We start from the raw sequence: 14,589 nt of genomic DNA, 5'->3' as shown, positions 1-14,589 counted from the left end.
ACTTAGTCGACAAACATACTAGGAATGAACCTAGATCAACAATATATATGCATTACAATGAAAATTGCATTCACAAGTCAGCAATAAACAAATTCCTTAGCCAAAAATGTAGTCGGCTCAATCCTAAAGCCTACACATTTAACCAAGAGTAGGGACACGCTATGTGTCACCCAACATAGACACAACCGGTCCCAAATAACCATCACATGCTTCCTCCACAAGCACACATTATCTTCCTCTAGCACATCAATCTAGAACATCAACACAAACAACCAGCTAACACTATGAACACTTTGTCATCTCTAACTCTTTATCCTCTTGACCAAAACCATGAAAACTTTGGAATATTGTACTTCATATTTAGTTTTAATTTACTTCCAAACCACAAGCCATAACTCGCAAATGCGGAGTCAAACACCATGACAGTACAATTGAATACACATACTGATGTTGAGCAACGGACATAAAACCTACAGCAGATACTTCTAGACAACAACACAAGTGCTAGACAATCAATAACTACTCAAACCAAAGCATAATGATAACAATACAACAGCTATCAAATATTCTTGACTGTCTTTCTGGAACATAGATGTTGTGATACAACGTGATAGTAATTGCAATCTTTCAAATGCCTTGGCATCAATGACAACACTATATCCAACAAAACCTACGTGAAACAAATTAAAAAAAGGTGCTAATGAGAGCACAAGAATAGCAAATATAAGACTAATCCCATAATGCTAATATATATTCTACAATGCTAACATCAATCTATATTAATCTAATACATAAATTATCCAATCATAGGTGTTAACCTATGTATACAAATCCATATTTATAATTCTTCAAATTGTCAAACCTTCACACAACTTGCACTAATACATAGTCTTCATGCTTTTTTGAAGAAGTCCAAATCCACATTTCATGTTTCCAAGTGCATGCCTCACAATGCAAGCATAGACTATGCAAATCCACATTTTAAACTCTACAAATTGTCAATAGCCTTCATGCTTTTTTGAAAAATCAAATTCTGAATTTCATGGTTTCCAAGTCCATGCCTCACAATACAAGCAAAGGCTTTTGAAACTTGTTTGATTTCCCTATACAAGTGTGCACTTGATAATGCATTTAAAGATTTAACTTTGGATATATGTTTTCTTAATCATGTGTGTACCTTTGTAAGTGTTGTGGACTAATTTATCATTCCTAATCGTAAGCAAATACGCCTTTAACCTCACGATTCACCATCTCATTCATGTACCACATATCTAATAATAACAATGAGGGTGATAGTCATATCTCTTTTGGGTTGTACCTTTATATGCAACTGACAGTTTTTAATTAGCAAACCTCTAAACCCTCCATCTTCAAATTGGAGGTCCAACATATTTGATCTATGAATTTCTACCATGCCTTGGTAGTTTTGGAATTTATCCTTCATCAATTTCCTTCTGCTTCTCAACATGAGATGCCTTTGAAAACATCGATTACTAATTCTGCAAAGATATATTCAATAAAAAAAAGCAAGGCAAAACACTATGACTCAACCATGGAGTGCCATATTTTTCTTGAGTCCCTTCCCCTTTGTGGCCCTTGCCCTATTTATCCACCATTAATAACCAACCCAAGAAATTCTAAGTGGGTCCACCATGCATTAAAGATGTCTGGAGCCTTAGTTATTCTACTGTTCAGTAAAAAATCCTAAGTATTTGTGTTTAAGGAGCCTTTGTTCTTCCTTGAGCTGCAAGCTTGTGGGTAGACTTGGGATCTCAGGGGCTATACATTTAGGTCTTGAGGTTCCAAGCTCCTCTATAACACTAGCTCCCTGCCCCTTGCAACCTTCCTCTATGTTCTTTGTGGGCCATGGATCCATGGATGAACATGGGACCAAGTGACTATTTCCTGCAATCTCAAATCCCCATGGGACCCTGCTCCCCACCATGAGTTATGGCCTAGAGTTTTGAAACCCTCTAACTCCCTCCGTGTTCCTCCCCCAAGCTGTGGAACCTCAAATAAACATGGAACCTTTACAACGTTCCAAGTGTGCCCGAGGTCCCAGAACACGCCCCATAATTATGTGTTTACTTTTGAGCCCTGGTTCCATAGATAAAGTTGGGTCCAAGGAACATACTCACGTGGTCATTAGTCCCCACAAGACTCTAACCCCCAAGTTTACCATCTCTCTATTACCCCAAAGCTCAAGCCTCTAAAAGAACCCCAAACCTTGGCACCAAGTTCTCAGTGTCAAGTTTGCCTCGGCCCATACTCCCTACAATCTTCATTCTCCTAGTCCCTATACAAGTTCCCCTCCACGGCCGATCCACGCACCAAGCTTGCCCCTAGTCCTTGTCCTTGTTCCCCTCCTAAACCTGCGACCCATCTCTTCTTCCTACTCCCCTCTATCCTTTGTCTACAAATCCTTCTATGACCCTGCCCTCAACTATTCCCATTCCCAATCCTAATTCCTTCTACAATCCAAACCCTACAAGTCCTAATTCCTATTCCTACCCCAATCCTGACTCCCACCCCTTCAATGTATATTCCTCAGGTCCCTTACAAACTGAACTCCTATCAAGCAACAAAAAAAACTCAGAATTCGGATCAAAGTTCAGCATGAAGTCCAACTAACCCAACAACTTCTAGATCATCATCAAGGCCCTAATTCGACCCCAACATGCCCCTAAAGGTATTTGCATTTTTCAAAAGTGAATGATTAGGTCCTCACTCATATCACCATTAATGCAATTAGTGAGTATGAAATGCCAAATCTCACCCCATATCCCATAAACTGTTGGTGTCAAATACTAAATGTTCTAAGTCACCATAGGGCTTCAAACCACACCAATTTTATCCATTTCAAGAGTAGCAACATCATTTGGAATCAAAAGGAAGTTAATATTGTAAGTGATATCTGTAATGAAATGTCTCCATAACAGTTTGTGCATTTTCAAAAAAAAATCTCAGATCACTGCTAGCCGCTAGGATTTCTTCCTTGCCATGTTTGTTGGCAAGGATGTAATACTGGATTTGATGAATGTAACAGTATTCTAATGCATTGCAAGCCTTGTACTGGTCTCTTCAATATTGTAGATGGATTTACACACTTCTATAATGAATTATTAAGCATGCTTTGTTATTGATATTGCAATCTTTGGGGTATGTAAATGTATTGTGCATTGTTCCTTATGGTTTCAGCCTGTTTTTTCTTTAATAAGACTGACTCTGTTGCCCAAGGGATAGACACCTATCTAAGAAATATTTGACCAATCAAACTCCTTAAAACGAACAAATCATTCACTAGGGGTTTACAATTAGAAGTAGGTTTCTATGCATTTCGTCATTTAATGTATAACCAAGGAAATATCTGAAGTAAACCTCGAAAGAATCCATTTTAAATGAATCATGTTTGCATATGTATATCAGCTTAAAAAGAGGTATAGCAGTGGGTGGTTATATTTAGTGACAACTTTTAGGATCAACAACCTGTATTTGGGTACCACTATAATCTGTTTATCACATGTTTACTTTTCAGCTGTACTGAAAACCTCATTTAAAGTTACCTATAGGAATACCCTCCAGAGTCTAGTTGGGCCCAAAGTGCATGAGGGTTTACACACTCTCATCAATTGGCCTCTAACACTCCATAGTCTGCTGATGAACCCCTTGTTTTACCTTCTTAAAGACACACCTTGGCCTTGAAGGTGAAACTGAATCATGGAGCAGCAATTTTGGGACCCAACACACTTGGTACACAATTTGTGTCTGTCAAAAAGATAATGGTTTAGCTTAAAAATTGCACACAATGTGAAAATTTCATACAAGTGTACAACACAACCACTGTTGTTTTAATGCTTTTGACCGGTTTTTGGCATCTTTTTCTTTTTCAGAAACCATAACCCTAGTATTTTTGCAATTTTTGCCAGTTGCATGATCTTTTTTCCTCCAAAAAACCTAACCCTAATCCAAACCCATTTTTTTCCCAAACAAGTGACCTTTTCTTTTTTTTCAAATCCGTTCTTTTGGTTTGCTGATTTATCCTGAGAACAATTTCTGATACAATGTCTAAGACTGTATTTCAGCTAAGGCAGCATTTGTACCGTCCAATATTTTGCTGTCGTCAGCATCCATACCCTCTCAGACAAGTTATTCTCCCATCTATGTAATCTCTGATTTGGTTTCCATTTGTAATGTCCCCTACCGTAAGGCTACCCATTTCCCAATAGTTGCATACACCATTTAACATCATTATGTCTTAAATTAGGTTATTGAGATTAGAAGTATATATAATGCAATAAATAACTAATTAAATTTAAGGTTCGCCCTCACTTCTTCCCTAACCCTATGGAAGATGGTGGAATTACTGTGCTAGGGCACTTGGAAACAGTCTACGAGCAGGCTCCCTCAAGGTTTCTTAGGAACATATGTTTATGCCCATCTCGGAACTCTCCCTCAAGGATTCAGAAATATGTCCTTACCCATCTTGGGATTTACCCATCTAGTGACCGAATTACTCCACCTTTCCCTACACAAACCCCCTATCCCTACATAAGCATTAACAGAATATCAAGGGTTATGCTTTGAGTATACTAACTATTCATGTATTATGAATATATATGAAATTAAGTATGACTGTCATATATATTGCAGTCTATAATAATATTACTATTATATTCTGCATAAGAACATTATCAGGCTTCATATATTAAGAATACATATTAAGCACATCCCCATGCATACCACCAAGAACAAGGATGTTACTGCCTGTAACTTAATAATAGTTCTGATCTGATCTGATCGATGGTGATGTCACTGAAGGCTTTTGATTCCTTTCCTTTATATCTTCTCCATGTGATGGATAGGTTACACCTCTTCATCATGTATACCCTTTGGCAAGAGAAACACCCTTTCACCATTAGCACCATTTGAAAGAGTGCAACCCTTCATTATTTCTGCCCTTTGAAAGGGACACAACCTTTCACAATCAGATCTGAACTTCTTATTTAAATCAGATCTGCGGTTCTGATTCACAAATTATCCCCCCTTGAAATGAGTTTTCTTCTCCCTTTTATACCACATATTTGGGGGAATCACAACTTATCATTTCATGCCTTTTGACCATTCATTAACTTTAATCAAATTTTAATTATATTCTTTTATATTTTAATCTAATTTTTATTTTTATTCTTTTGTATTTTAATTTTATTTTTTTATTTATTATTAAATTATATTTCAAAGTGGGGACATTACACCATTTTACAGTTTTCCCAAAAATAACTAAAAGAAAACCAGTTATGTTGAGATTTTTTAGCTACCATAGCACAGGTTTGGGAGATTTCAGTTTTCCAATTAAAGCTGTTTCCAGATTTTAAAGTTTATAGTCCCAGCAAAATTTTATTTTAGTTTTCCATTTCAGATCAGAGTTATATTTGTAAGAACTAGTCGGGTTTGTGCTATTTTTCTAGCAGATAGGATCGTTATTTGTTCCAAAGTTTTCAACACTTCTATATTTTTAGCAATTTCAAGAGTTGCCTTCTGTTCACAACTAGAGACTTGCTTCTTTTTTAGTTTCAGACTTTTCTGTTCAGTTACAGCAGCTATCTTAATTGAGTTCAGAACAGGCAGAATTACTTTCTAGATCCTGATATGTAGGAAAGATACGAATCTTGACTGATGGCTTATACTAATGCGGTCTTTGTTCCACTTCCTTTACCCCCAATCACTATCTTTGAAAATTATTATCACTTTCTCCATGTTGCTTCTCCACCCCATTATTTTCTTTTGCCAAGAATCCTGGTGCAGACAACATGATCTCATGACACAAAAGTTACTTTCTACATCCTGACATGCAGAGAAGATTAAACTAATGGCTTGTATTAATGTGGTCTTCATTCAACTTCCTTTCCCCCAATCACTCTTTGAACCTTATTATCATTTTTTCTGCGATGCTTCTTCAACTCAATATTTTTTTTTGCCAAGAATTGTGGTGATAGGATTTTCTATTATTCTCCACTTCTTGCAATATGTAGTCTTGAATGGTTCAATTCTTTAATTGAGTAAATCTTGCACATGAGAAATTTCTTGCTTGAATGAATTTTGCTCATGAACATTTTCTTATTTGTTTGACTTCTGTGACTGCAATGTAGCCTTTAACTGTTTGATTCCATACATGTGTGAAATCTTGTTTAAAGCAAAATTTTCCAGGTTTCAATTCTGCGAAGGAATGCGTATTGTAGATAAAACCCACAACCATATATATTTTACTCAAAGATGCTGATCTTATCTGAAGAATTTTGTAATTAATCAAGATGGTCAGACCTACAGGGACTCACACTTGACACAAAAAGAAGCATATGCCACAAACAATGTGGACTATATATGTCAAATATCAATGACAAGCTGTACCATAAATTTTAAACAAAAAACATCTCTCTTAGCCTCTCCTCCAGAAAGCTTTTCTTCTACAGGGTTTCTCTCCGGTCTCTAATCAAATTTAGTGTCAACAACCTTCATATAGAGTGCTCATTAATTTCAAATCAACATCAATAATGAAATGAAACAAAATTATTTATTTTCATTTTCCAATATGCATTTCAAATTTTAAGAATAATTGCAAGCAAATATGAAAACAATAAAAATGAATATATGTTACATTACTTACTTCAGTTCTGTGCACATTGACCATTCTCTGGATGGTACATATAAGGGCCTTAGAAACTTAGAAATGATCAACTCCCCTCCACACTGTCGACAATTTGTAGAGTTCACTGCTGGATGGAAATTATGGCATTTAGAAAGCAAGAACTGTCCATGGAACTAGCTCCACCCAAAAAACTAATGAAAAAAGTTTGACAGCCCTCACGTCATAATATTATTCTGAAGAATACAAGATTTTTTAATTTAAAAAAGACCTAAAATTATAAATCATACACTAACATCTTAAAATATTGTATTAAGAAGTGCTTGTGGGTTTATTGGGATATGAAGTGTGTTTAAGCCTAAGTTTTGCACACCAATAAATAAAGTTCTATACAATTGCTAATTATTAAATATTCCATAAGAATGTCTTTGACGCTTAAGATAAAGTTTGACAACAAATAATGTGTGGACAAGTCACTAAAATCTAAGATAACAGCACCAAAGATAAGTGTCCACAGAGGTAGAATTGAGCTGTGGGAAGGCTAACAAGCCATTACAAGGGTTTCTTAACGGTAATGTGGACCATCTAATGGAATTAATAACAACTAAATCACAGTCAACAGTGGTTAGGATGTTATATATATTCCTTAGTTACTTTTCAATTGATGTCACTTGATTTAATTTTTAACATTCTAAAGGCAAGCATGCTCAAAAAAGGATATTTCTACTGCATTTCAATAGTCTCAAAGAGTATTGAGGTGCCAAAGAAAATTCCTGGATTGATTTTGAAGCCATCTACGAATTCATATGTAATTTGGATTTTAGACTTCTGAATAGCCTTACGCAAAATATGTTTATTGTTTTCATATGAGGAATGAGAATATAAAATGAACATGGTTTTCAGATTTTTTGGGCATATCTTTCAAAGCCACAGTGTTTTGTTTCAGAGTTTTGAAACATCAACTGATATCATTGAGTTATTGATGGACCTGGAAGGATGGTCATCAGTTTAGCATCAGTTTAGTTAGTTATGAAGGAGGATATAGAATAAAGGTGCTGTTTATAAGTTGTGGCCTTTGCTTTCAGCATTCTACCTTTCAGCAGATGTTGTACTCTATTATATGTAAGAAAGCTTAAAATAAAGAAGCCACTAAAAATATAAGACATATGCATGTTGTACAGCTCAAGTCTGTATTATCTCATCTCTAAATTAAGAATATATAGTCCTTGTTGATGTGCACTAAGAAATAGCATCTATCTCTATCATGAGTGTCAGTTTATAATCGAATGTGTGAACAGGTGCACATCACCAAGGCAAATTCAAATACAGCAACAAAACTCAAAAGAAGCAGGCGTATGAGAGCTAGCAATCCTTCAGGTGAGAAACCATTAGAATATAAGTATACAGAATAAGGCTATCATGCAGGAGTTTGGCATGTGAAGGTTGCCAATGATAATTCTTGTATGTCAAAGTTCAAAAACATCAACATCCAGAAGTTCATTTTGTCAGAGATAATAGTTTCTCTCACCTAGATTCCTTGCCTCTTTTCTTTTGCTTAAGAAGATTCCACCAAGAGGTGGTAATAAGGAGGTGAGTCATATCATGGTCACATAGTTTGGGGAGATGAGAATGCTCGAGGATCAGGAGGTGGAATTTGAATCCCATTCTCACTTTGTTTGTTCCCTTGCATTCCAAATTCAAATTGCTTGCAACCTGGAAAATTGGGTGATATTTGCATGCACATCTAAGAAATTTAACTATTGTCAAGAGTAGGACAAAACACAATTTCCATGTAGGTAGATCTTCAATCCCATTCTCGCTTCATCTATTTCCTTGCATTCCAACTTCCACTTGCTTGCAACTTGAAAGTAAAGATGTTTGCATGTACGGGTGATGATTTCTGCCATTGTTAAGAGGTGAAGAGGATTCAAATTCCATGCCTGAGAGATCCATCACTCAGCGACGTAACCTTGTTCATTCTTCGTAAAGAGACAAATTCACAATCCACTTTGGTAAATTGAACAAGGCAAGCAACTTAACGTATTGATGGATGTGGATATGAAATGAAAAGAATAAAAATAGGAAAACGTTTCAGCTGGATTTAGCATTTAAATTCTTTCCTACCCTTCTCTTGATTGGAGAGTTAATTATACTTGAATGGTGAATTAATTAAAAGAAAATACATTTTTTTCATTTGTTTCCCTACTAGTGGACAAAAATATTTGAAGGATGTAGCGGCCTTGAGGAAATCATGGGTTGCTAGGGATCATACGTGCCCTTAACATGTCTTGTTGGTGAAGAATTTGGTGGCATGATGGAATCCAAGCACAGAGAGAACTTCCATTTACTTTCTTTATCTAGGGTGTCATCTTATACAAAGTCATGGAGTGGGATTGGGACATGGTTTTCAATGCAAGTTCAGGATCATGGCCCCTGTTTCTTTACCTCAAAATATTACATTTTCTTTTTGATGTATTAGATAAAATATAAATTATAGAATGCAATTATTCCTTATGTTAATGGTGTAATAATACCACATTAGTTATATCCAAGTAACTTAAAATTAAGTTACAACCACCACCTTGTAACTTCTTGCCATCCAATTCTCTCAAATTCATCCATTGATTCTCCCAACATTTGGTATAAGAGCAACAAAACTCTGACAAGAGAATGCAAAGAAGCCCTAAGCAAATTTATTGGAAACAGTACCCCCAACCCCTGGAATATGTGCCATCGTACCTGGGACAAGTACAGATACAATATTGCAGCAATAAGACAAAAGAATATTTCTGTGTTTCGAGAAACTTGAAATTTTTTGAGTCGTGCCAGATTCAGCAGGGTTAGATTTCCAAAGAAAGATTGACGAATTTAGAGTTTCTAAAAACTTAGTCCAAAAAAATTAAGATTTTTTTTTCTGTAAATAAACCCGCAACTATGTGAATCCGCAATTTGGAAGTTCTTTCTGCAAATGAACCTGTCTGCATTTTAGGTCGCAGTCTTCCTCCGCTCACGGCTGCATACAGGTAGGGAAATTTTAATATAAAGCTTGAAACTTTATTGCATTTAAATTTTATTTAATCGATTTATTATTTAAATTTTATTTCATCAGTTTACTTTACAATGTTTGCATCTTTCATTTTTAATTTATATTTTAGTCTTTTATCTTTATTAATATTTTTTTATTTATATTTAGATTTAGAATTTATTTAATTGTTAACTGTAACTTTAAATTTTAAATTTTAAATTTATATTTAGTTTCGATTTAGATTTAAATTTGACAATTATCTACATATAATTATAGATTTTTAGGTTTGTAATTTTTATACTTTAATAAAATTAAATTGTTTTAATTTATATTTAGATTTAGATCTTATTTAATCGATTTAATAGTAACTTTACATTTTAAATTTTTAAGTTGTATTTAACTTTTTTCTTTAATAATATTTTTAATTAATATTTGGTTTTAATTTAGATTTAAATTTGACAATTATTGTACGTATAATTATAGATTTTTAATAACCTAGAAAATTGTGTTAAATATGTGTATGTGTTTTTTATGAATGTTGTATCCTGCCGTATCCAAATGAGAGGTCTTGAAATATGGCCATGTACACATCCGATACCATACCCGTATCCATATCTGTATTTGTGTCCGTGCAAACTATGGTCCTAAGAAGAGTAAACTGATCCAGAGTGAGGAAGCCCTTAGCGATAGTATGCTAATCAAGAAGAAAATTGAATGGAAAGGAAAACTGCTTTCAAAGGCGGTCTGTCCAATTACCACAAATCACTGTCCAACAAGGAAATTACTGTCAAAAGGAAAAAATTGTGGACCAAAAGGGCAGTGATGCTATGGAACAGATGAACAGAAGTCAGGTACTCATGGACACTAATAGTATAGTACAATATGAATGAACAGCCTCCCAAATAAATTTCTGATTTGCTGTTTTTTCTTAGTTAAATCTAGTTTACTGTTTTCCCTGGTTGATGGCCAACTATAATTTTCTGTAAAAATGTGTTGTTAAGGCCTGATTGTTTGCTATCAAGACCAGTTGAAGAAAAAGACAACTACCAAGGGCTGGTTTCACAGGAAAATGCACAGGTACTGAGTTTTTCAGTTTTTTTAAATCCTTTGCAATTGTTTGTTGCAAACATATAACTTTTCAACCATTTTTTGGTGAATAAACCTGCATTAATCTATACACTTTTTGGTCAAAAAATTCTCTTGTAAACCCTAGGTGCATAGTCATGGCCAATATTCAAATTCTTCTTTTGCCTAAAGCACAAAAATTGATAGAAAAAAACTTTAAAGGTGTGGAGTCACAGCATACTCACTACATTGTTGAGCATAAGCATTGTGATACAACAACTAGAACAGCTTCAAATCTTGCAAGTTCTGACAATTGTCATAAAGAAGCCTTCTTGTTAATATTGCCCATTTCTCCCTTGGATCATGGGGAAGGACTTCAAAGTAGCCAAAAAAGGAAGGATAAAAGTGTGTCTAAATATGGCTGGACAAGAAAATAACTTTTCTTGGTCAGAAATGAAAAGAAATCTCAATATTTCTGATCCCCTTTGGAGTCGTAGGACAGAGAGAAAGAATTTGGTTTACATGGTGTAATAAAGACCATGATAGCAAAATACTGTAATCTAGATTGGATAGACTTTATTTTAACAAGGAACATTGTTCATGTCCTCCAGTGGGTAATAAAAATGTTATGACAGGGCTCCCAAACAATCTCAAATAATCATCCTGTCAAGATTAAGTTAATCTCAATTGCACCTCTAAGGACACTCCAGGCAGATTTGTTGGATTGTTTAAGTTTATTGTCTATCACCTCAATGGTAGAGATTGTTTAGATGGAATTATGTCTATTAGGAAACTGGTGGAAACATTCAATTCCTCTATTTCGCAAATCTACCTTTGGAATAACTTTTTAACAGCTATTCAAAAGTATATAAGGGTCTAAGGGAAGACTAAATCTAAACAGAGGAGAAAAGCTGCAAAGGAGATGGATGAAACTCTTATTAGATTAGAAGATAGTCTGCAGTCTGATCCCAGTAACGAGGCACTTGAAGAGCTTATTATGCAAATTAAGTGTGCTTTAGATGTTATCAAACTTACTTCTCTCATGGTGCCCAAATTAGTTCCAGATTGGTGTGGCTTATGAATGCACACAAAGGTACTAAATACTTTTTCAGGATGCTTAAGGTCAAGCATATAATAGGGAGAAGTTGAAGCTGTTGAGTTGGAGGGGTGCTCTCTTCTGACCTTGAGGACATCTATAGAGGCTTCTCCTTTTGTAATACCCTATTTACTTCAGATGGTATTAATGATAATATTTCGGTGATTGATGGTTTGAAAGAGGACATAACCTATTGTTAATGGGCTCCTCACCAAGTTCTACAAAGCAAACAAAGAATGAGTCTCCAAGGATCTATGGGGTGTTATTAAGGAGGTTTGCATGACAACCCATTAGGCAAGGATACTAACAACAGATTCACTAAGTTTACCCTTACCAAGGGGGAAAAGAAACAATTGAAGAACTAGAAACCCATTACTCTTCTTAACAAGTCGTGTTTTATTGCATTAGGGGTTCATTATCATTCCTCATTTTGTGTAACATCCTGAGCCAATGTGATAGGCTTCCCCTAATTGCTTCAATCACTTTCCCAAAACAGTCTTTGAGGAATTTAGTCAAACAGTTATCATGTACAATTTCAGTGAACTGTTTTTTTCCCTTAATGTAATGGGTTGCTGCTGTGTTAATCACCTGGTACCTTTTGTTAATTTTAAGCAACCAGATGTTAATTTAACCAATTAGATTATAATCAGACTGTGAATAAACAGTAACAGCAATAAAACACAAGACACAAGACACCAATACCCTGGGAAAACCTCCCTCTTGAAGGTGAAAAACCCAGCCTTTAAATGTGATATGTATTATCTCAAATGTAGGCAATTTACAAGGCAATGACTTATCTCAGATTTTTGTTCAAGATATCGGTGATGAATGCAGCCCTTCATTAACAGCAGATGATTAGGAGGAGCATCAGATGTCCAGATCAGATTCACACAAGAGATCTTATGAAGAACTTTGACAACTTCGCCACAATCAAACTTGAAGAGTTTGCACAATCCCCTTATACAAGTTCGCATGAGGAAGGATCGCTGCTAGGAGAGTAGATAGCATTTGATAATGATTGTGTTCAAAATGACTTCATCTTGAAGTGGTTATATATCAACCTTTTGGCGCCAATTATCCTCAAGTCGGCTTGCATGTTAATTAAATAATGTTATATTGTCATTGTACATTTCCAACGTTAGACATTTGGGTCCAGCCTAATAGTCATTGAATTGCCTTTCCACGTTACATTTGGGTCCAACCCAATAATATATTTAATTGCTTCCCACTTTACATTTGGGTCCAGCCCAATAATATATTTAATTGCTTCCCACTTTACATTTGGGTCCAGCCCAATAACAAATTTAATTGAGATAATACATATGAATTTTAATTGTCACTTGACAACATTAAAATTCGATAATCCGGTATCCGAACTAGCTAACATTTTCAACACTCCCTCTTAGCTAGGGAGGATATCTGTCATATGTCATGATCCATTCATGACTTTCATCTTGCATTGCCCTCAAGGATGAATGTATAAGCTCTATAGAGTATACCTGCAATAAAAACACATAAATATCATGAACTCGTTTCATGATGTCTATCTTGCATTGCTCGCAGAGGATGGATCCACCTTGCATTGCCCGCAGAGGGTGGAAAAGGTCTTACACCTCAGCCTTCTCCCAGAGAAGGACACGTTGTCACCTTGCATTGCCCGCAGAGGGTGACTCCACCTTGCATTGCCCGCAGAGGGTGGAAGATGCAGACTGAATTGCATCACTAAGATTGAGACTCCCTCTCAATCAATGTTGTGTTCTCCACCATTCCAAGCTTCTCTCTGAAGTACTCAAATTTCACCCGAGCTAGAGGCTTGGTGAGAACATCAGAAACCTGTTCATCAGTGCTGATATATTTTAGTTGGATGGCACCTCTTTGTGCCATATCATGAATATAGTGATAATGAGTTTGCACATGTTTTGACCTGTCATGAAACACGGGATTATTAGACATTTTAATACAACTCTGATTATCACAATAAATAACAGTGGATTCTCAAGGTTGTCCAAACAACCCAACAAGAAGCTTGTGAAGTCAAACTGCTTCTCTAGTTGCCACACTTGATGCAATGTATTCAGCTTCTACAGTACTTAATGCAACTGAGGACTATTTCCTATTGGCCCAAGAGATCATAGCGGAACCCAAGCTGAAAAATATTCCTGAAGTGCTTTTCCTGTCAATAGTACTTCCAACCCAATCAAAATCAGAGTAGCCTTCCAAATTGATTACTATGTTGATTGGATACTCCAGCCCATAGCCAATTGTTCCACGCAAGTATCTCAGGATGTGCTTGGCTGCCACCAAGTGAACGTGCTTTGGCTGGTTCATGAATTGGCTAAGTGCACTCATTGCATAGCAAATATCTGGTCTAGTGTTGACTAGATACATCAAGGATCAAATCAACTGCCTGTACTCTGAAGGATCTGCAAAATAAGAGTTAGCTACAAATATACTCAACTTCTTCAAGTTAGTTTCCATAGGAGTAGACATAGGTTTACAATCCATCATACCAAATCTTTTCAATATATCAATAGTATATTTACTTTGACTTAGAATTATTTCATTAGGTCTTTGCCACACTTCTAACCCTAGAAAGTAATGCATTAGACCTAAATCCTTCATTTCAAATTCAGTAGCTAATTCTTTCTTACACCTAATGATGAGACTATCTTCACCAGTTAGAAACAAATCAACATATAGAACCAGAATTAGCATTTCACCATTAAATACTTTAAAGTAAATGTTAGGGTCAGCATCATTCTT

At 35.5% G+C, this 14,589-nt stretch overlaps 1 protein-coding gene across 7 annotated transcripts in view; it reads right to left on the bottom strand.

Annotated features, from left to right (window-relative positions):
- The window catches only part of LOC131055884 (uncharacterized), a 54,111-nt gene that overhangs the window by 29,006 nt on the left and 10,516 nt on the right, over window positions 1-14,589 (bottom strand). For 4 of the 7 annotated variants that reach the window (XM_057990206.2, XM_057990225.2, XM_057990219.2 and 1 more), the window contains exon 2: window positions 6,662-6,767. Coding sequence is in view for 4 of the 7 variants with exons in the window: in XM_057990225.2 (XP_057846208.2) it covers window positions 6,662-6,685 (24 nt within the window). In the remaining 3 variants the exon portion in view is untranslated. Of the gene's footprint in view, window positions 1-6,661; window positions 6,785-14,589 lie in introns of those variants that run through there. The other 3 variants (XM_057990240.2, XM_057990233.2, XM_057990216.2) reach the window with 2 other exon arrangements.

The sequence above is a fragment of the Cryptomeria japonica genome, chromosome 8 (assembly GCF_030272615.1).
Source record: "Cryptomeria japonica chromosome 8, Sugi_1.0, whole genome shotgun sequence".
NCBI lineage: Eukaryota > Viridiplantae > Streptophyta > Pinopsida > Cupressales > Cupressaceae > Cryptomeria > Cryptomeria japonica.
This window is presented reverse-complemented; position numbering and strand designations above follow the sequence as displayed.